Source organism: Dryas octopetala, chromosome 2 (genome assembly GCF_963921425.1).
Source record: "Dryas octopetala chromosome 2, drDryOcto1.1, whole genome shotgun sequence".
In the NCBI taxonomy this organism is placed as follows: Eukaryota; Viridiplantae; Streptophyta; class Magnoliopsida; order Rosales; family Rosaceae; genus Dryas; species Dryas octopetala.
Window position 1 is genome coordinate 24,970,636 of NC_141367.1, and position 6,000 is coordinate 24,976,635.

The window sequence follows — 6,000 nt, forward strand, 5'->3', positions numbered from 1 at the left end:
TCAAAGCTATTCTTAATTTCTAAGTAAAACCCAAAAAAAAAAAAAAAATAGAAGAGAGGAAAACAACGCGGTTTGGTCTCCTCTCCTTGACGAATGATGATAAGAACTAAGTTGGTGAATAGTGTGAGAAGAGAAAAAGTGTGATGAAAAGTCAAAAAAACTCAAATGGGGCAAGGTGGTTTGTGAATCCCATGAATCTCCACTTCCAAGGCTCAAATAAAACAGATTATATGAGTGAAAAGATGTGTTGGAAAGAAAGGTAGAGCAGTCAAAGGAGCTAGCCCTCCCCGTGTTACATGGAACAAAAGGTAGTAATCAAAGATTCAAAGATAGAGTTTGATAAAGGTTGTTGCAGCAGTTCTACAATCTAGACAAAGTTAATTAAGCACACGGTCGTCCTTTGAACCTTATTCCCATTCATTTGCTCATTCATATATTCTCTTCCTTTATTATCATCCCCATTTTTAACTTTAATGCACCAGCTTGCTCTCTAAGCCATCTATGGTGAAGCAAAAGATCTTTGTCAATGCACAACTTCACATAAGTCGTCTCAAACTATTGAGGAAAAGTAGAAGGTTCAAACCCCCACAGCGTTCTAGATTAAACAAACCCAGAAACATTAAACAAGCATTTTCTTTGGAGAGTGGAAGGTTTGTACTATACTCCATTTTGCAAGGGTTCAAGTTTTCGAGGGAGCGTGGAGATTTGAATTTTTCTTGTCGTGTTTGAAGATCATTCCCGGACTTTGAGATTGCCTTTGTTCTGCTTTGGTTAATGTGGCATCATAGAACCTGTCTTTGTGCAAGCAGCATCTCCAAAATATTTTAAAACTCTGATGCTAAAGTCATGAACATGTACAAGGGTAACAAACTGCTCATTTCATCAACTACTTTGAATTTATTTACAGGTTTGTACAATTTCGCAAAGAGAAACAGAATTAATTACTCAAAAATACAACAAATTTTTAAAACTATAGAGGATTGCTACAATGGGAACTTGTTTTCAGTACAATGACTCATCAACCCTGTGCAATGCATTTGGTTACTGGTACATGAATTTTCAAGCTGCAAGTTGTTGAACATTAGAATTATTACCAAAGCAGCAAGGTGAGGACATTTGATGCTCTGGTCCTACTTCTGAGATTGGTGGCATCAGAGGAAGTTCCTCAAGTTCTTTTCTCGTGTCATTTTCTGCAGTCTCTGAGAGAGCTGTCAAAAGTTTTCTAAGAGCTTCTCGCATCCAATCATACCGGCAGAATCTGAATGCTTCTTCTATGGTAAGCTGAAAAGGGTATAACAGCCAACTATTTATCTCAAGTCCTCAGTTATAATAGCAAGGCACAGACTTTGTTATCTAAACTGATTACTGATTTATAATGCTTTTTTCTAACACAGTAAAGAGAAGAAAGCGAGATTCTGATGTCATCTTTCAAGTTTCAATGATGGTTATGATAGTTCCCTGTATTTCTTAGGGTGGACCAAAATTTACATCAATATATAACTCACCCATTTCCTTCCATAGTTAGCCTTCTCGGGCCATGAGTCGAGCTCTTCAGTCACCTGTAGCGCAAACATGTAACCTTTGCAACCTCCTTGCAGGTTGATGGTATTCTGTTTGCTCTTGCTTCTGAACTCCCAAACTCCCAGTGGATTTTCCTGAAGCAAACATAAAATTTTATTTGTTTAGTTGAGCCAGCGTTAGGATAATCATCTTTTATGTACAGAATCATACTTCAGTCTCAGTATTAAGCACTGGACATTGTAATCACATTGAGCATGTACCAATGAGTTGAGAATTGGGTGGAAAGATGAAAACAGATTCCAAAACTATTGAAAGGGCACATAAAGTTGAACAGACTTTTAAGGCAATGCAATCAACCCCAATTTCCACTTTGAAATATGAGGTGAGAATCCATTACAACAACAGGTTACATGTGAGAATATGTGAGGCAGAAAATCCCTACATCTAGAGGTCCAGTTACAAATTCCTATTTCAATTAAACATTACAGTGCCAAAGGGTCCATGCCTGTTACCAAGCAGGGAAGAGAAACCTACACCAAGAACTCCCTTCACTCCTGCTTCCTCCAAGGCCTCACGACAGGCAGCTTCGCCCATGGTTTCGTCATCCTCCCATCCACCCTGATCATGAACGAAGGTGTTGATATGTTCAGTATTCAAAGTGGAGCTTTAAGCATGGAACAAATAAAGCAGGAAGATAGATACCTTTGGAAACACAAGATCATCCCGGTTTGGTGAAGAAATCATGAGAACAAGCAGTTTTTCCTCTACATTGCAATTGCTACACCCAACAGTCTTTTCAAACCTGTAAGGAATACATCTATTTTTTTACACCAAAGCAATAAGTCAGATTAGATCCAAAAGTCCCTCAAAACACTCCAACTAATGAGAGAGAATATAGCTGGTCAAAAGGGAAATGCAGAATGGAAAGAAAGTCCCCACTAAACCCTCAGAGAGATAAGAGAGGGTGGTGCTTAGGGAAGAAGAGTATCAACGCATGGATAGGATATCCAGCACAGTGAAAGCATAGGACCAACACAAAGAATGCACTAGTTATGATGACATGCTATACCTACTGAACCATATTATCAAGCTTAAGCTTCTATGAATTACCAACATTTCACAAGCCAAAAAGGTTTGATCTTGAAATTAATAGTCCAATCACTCACACACTCTGCCTAGCTAATAGTTATGCTCAAGCTAGTTAATGAGAGGAAGGCGTCCAATCAAGCATATGGTACTAAGTCTCTATTAGTATGTCGATACTAATTGGAGTAAAAAGAAAATCCAATCATCAGATACCTCCTGCTAATCTTTTAGAAAAGAAAAAGAAGCAAAAGAAATTAGGGAGACAAAATATAATGTAAACAAAAGATTCCAAAATTTTGCAGCATTTCCTGCATTTTTCATGAAACTAAACCAATACTTGAAGGCGGTCGTATTCGTAAGCATAATAATTGTTGTTAATATGACATTTAGAGGAGGAGATTTAAAGTTGTCTGGCACTTTCTATTTAGAAGAGATATATGGTTAACAACTGAGTTATGCCGTGGCCACATATTTTCAAGCATAATATTGTCAATCAACAAATATCCAAGTAAGGGAACAATACAACACCAGACTTAAAATTTGGACAAAATCATTACTATGGCATCTCTCCAACTTTTCTTACTGCATTATTTAGAATGAGAGGAAAATGTTGAAGTTTCTTATCTCGCAATGTCAACTCAAAATGAAGTGAAAGCTGATAAGTTCAGCTCATTACTCAATTGGATGCTTTATGTAGTCATAAGGCAAAGAGACATATGGATACATACACACATAATAAAGTCCCTAAATATTGACAAGTTTTATACTCTTTAGATCAGAAACCAACGGTTGAGATGCATTTTACTCAATTATCTCAACCATCAAAATTTGGTTTAACGGATAAGAACATGTTATTATTTATTCAAATATTTACTACAAAATAACTATATATTACACATGTGTGCGTGTGCATGCAAACAAACTCACAATAGACAACATCACTACAGTGTAATGCTAGAAGCGGCATTACAAAAAGGTTTATGGTGTGAAGTGTGAACACTTCACTCATGAGGCATCTTAAGTCAATGCTTAGGCCCAGCTCTGCAACACCGTTGGCCACTAGCAATGGACAAGCAATTTGCTAACAAACTTTGGGACCCAGAGGAAAGCTTTTTATCACCTCAATACTTGCCAATAGAGTCCATTTTTGCTCACCACAAAAAGGCGGTGGTGGTGAACATTACCATCATTATGGATGGGTGACACGTGTCCCACCATGGTGAGCAAAAATGAATCCCTTGCTATTATGCAATTATTTCCAAGCACAAGATTACAACTATTTGAGACATACTTAACACATGATACTCCTACAACATACAAAATATACAAAATTTAGCATATTAACAGACTTGTCTAAAAGGGAAAGGCAATAATTGCTTCCTGAACAATTTATGATCACAGTTAGCTTCAAAATAGGAAAGAAACTGATGGTGTAGAAGAGTGACCAAAAACAGTGAAGGCTGAGTAGTGCTCACCCAGAAACAAGCCTCAATTGACCCTCATAACGCTGTCTCTGCCTCCCTGTTCTTGCTGCTAAACAAGACATGATCATCTGCAGAACAAACAACCCTAAACAATCTGCAAAAAAGGGGGATTAGAAAGCTGGGATTTTGTGATAATTTCTGGCCTTGTCTGAGTGATTGCTGTGAAGGGTAGCTGCTTTATGCTTCAGATATGCAGAGAGCATACCTAGAACATAAAAAATGAAAGAGTAGAACGAAGAATCTCATAACTCTCAGAATTTAACAAGCTTCGAAAAGAAGAGAGAGAATGGAGGGAGAGTCAATAAGGGCAACGGTGACGCTCTTTGAATGAATGTAAACTATTGGGTGCTTTTAATGTAACAAATCTATTCATTGAAATTGTACGTATTTGAACAAATGAAGATGGGGTTGCTCGCTCTTTCACAGAAGCTGCACTCTCTCTCACTTGCACAAAACTCTGCCCAAGAGACCCTTATGGCCATATGTATATATGTTTCCGCGGGAAGACCAAATCAACGCTAACCACTTAAATATATATGTGAACATGTCAAAATCAAACCGTGACCACTGGGGTCTCATCTTTTCTTCTTTTTCCTTTTTCTTTTTTTCTTTGGGTTTGAACTTTTTGCTGCTAAAGAAGCCTAAGGCGTCCTCCATGATGCAATCACTACTTACACCCATAATATCTTTCTCATGCATTAGTATAAGGTTTTGCAGGGCCTAAAATTTCGTTTCATACTTGTATAGGATTCCTAGCTACAGTTGTCGGCAGTATTGATGACAGACCTTGCTGTTCCACAAAACGAAGGATGGGGGAAACTCAGGAGGATAACTCCATGGACTTGAGGGTAGTAGGTCCATATGTCAATGAAAATTTAATATGCTGCTGAGTAGAGCCCACAAATAATTGTCCGACCATAACCATATTATTTAACATATGTCACAATCCTGCATCGACGTCATCTAGATTTGAACATGAGAAAAATGGAAACAAGAAAACTGTTGTGTACTATAGTGCAATTGATTGAAACATTTGTGCACAGAGGAAGCTGATTGAGGAGCTATATGGAAGTTGAGCATCATACACCGGCCAAAAAAAGAGAGAAAAAAAAATATGTTTTTTATTTTGTGTCTTGTTTGTGCTTTGTTTCTTAGCTATGATTGTCGCATAAGACTAGTGTGGAGCCTAGAATGAAGTAGCCACATGAATTATTGATACATAGTGCCAGAAGAAAGACTCAGCATTACAAGCCAAAAACCGTTTACCCAGGGTCAACGCTCTCACCATCTAGCATGCCCCATCCCATTCTCAATCCAACAAGATATGTGATGGAAGAGATGCTGGTGTTAGTTATTCATATACAGCGCGTGAGTAACCGACAATAGTAGATAAAATCCTAATCTTTCCCTAATTAATGGTTCACAAAAAGTCTCATACCAATCGATGGCCAACAGACTATGAACCACCATGTTTAGCCTCATTGATGAAGAGTCTCATACTAATTAATGGCTAACAGACTATGAACCACCATGTTTAGACTGATTGATGACACACTGCAAACACATGGGGTCCCCGGAGTGTTTACATCACCCACCACCCCGACCCCATCAACCATTGTCGAGAAGGAGACCTTATCATTGTAAAGCAATAGGTAGTAACTTCAACTAAGAATTAAACAAATAATTAGGCATAGGTAGGAGTTTACGTAGGAGTTGTGAAGTGTGTTTCATTACCACCTAAACACTTTGAAAAGGGCTAAGCGTTTGGCCAAAATGAATATTAGGTTATAATCAGGAGGGCGATCGCAAAAGAAAAAATTCAAAACATGTTAAGCAGGAGCAAGAGGACCGAGTACTACTGGTCTAACCATGTAGGGCCAAAACCCAGGCTCAGCTGTCGGATTAAACC

At 38.2% G+C, this 6,000-nt stretch overlaps 1 protein-coding gene across 1 annotated transcript; it reads right to left on the reverse strand.

Moving 5' to 3' along the window:
* Positions 1 to 853: 853 nt before the first annotated feature.
* LOC147294600 (nudix hydrolase 12, mitochondrial-like) lies at positions 854 to 4,765 on the reverse strand. Its single transcript, XM_086233676.1, has 5 exons — positions 4,083 to 4,765; positions 2,224 to 2,338; positions 2,056 to 2,139; positions 1,506 to 1,655; positions 854 to 1,281 (listed from the first exon to the last, which is right to left on the reverse strand). The coding sequence occupies exons 1-5, from the start codon at positions 4,157 to 4,159 to the stop codon at positions 1,060 to 1,062; spliced, it is 648 nt and encodes a 215-aa protein (XP_086089802.1). The 5' UTR covers positions 4,160 to 4,765; the 3' UTR covers positions 854 to 1,059.
* Between the last annotated feature and the right edge of the window lie 1,235 nt (positions 4,766 to 6,000).

What these genes read in the sequence shown, in the direction of transcription:
- LOC147294600 (XM_086233676.1), bottom strand. Translation starts at nt 4,159, where the DNA reads ATGATCATGTCTTGTTTAGCAGCAAGAACAGGGAGGCAGAGACAGCGT. An exon ending in ATGATCTTGTGTTTCCAAAG is followed by an intron (nt 2,140 to 2,223) that starts GTATCTATCTTC and finishes GTTCATGATCAG; the next exon opens with GGTGGATGGGAGGATGACGA. An exon ending in GAGTGAAGGGAGTTCTTGGT is followed by an intron (nt 1,656 to 2,055) that starts GTAGGTTTCTCT and finishes TGTTTGCTTCAG; the next exon opens with GAAAATCCACTGGGAGTTTG.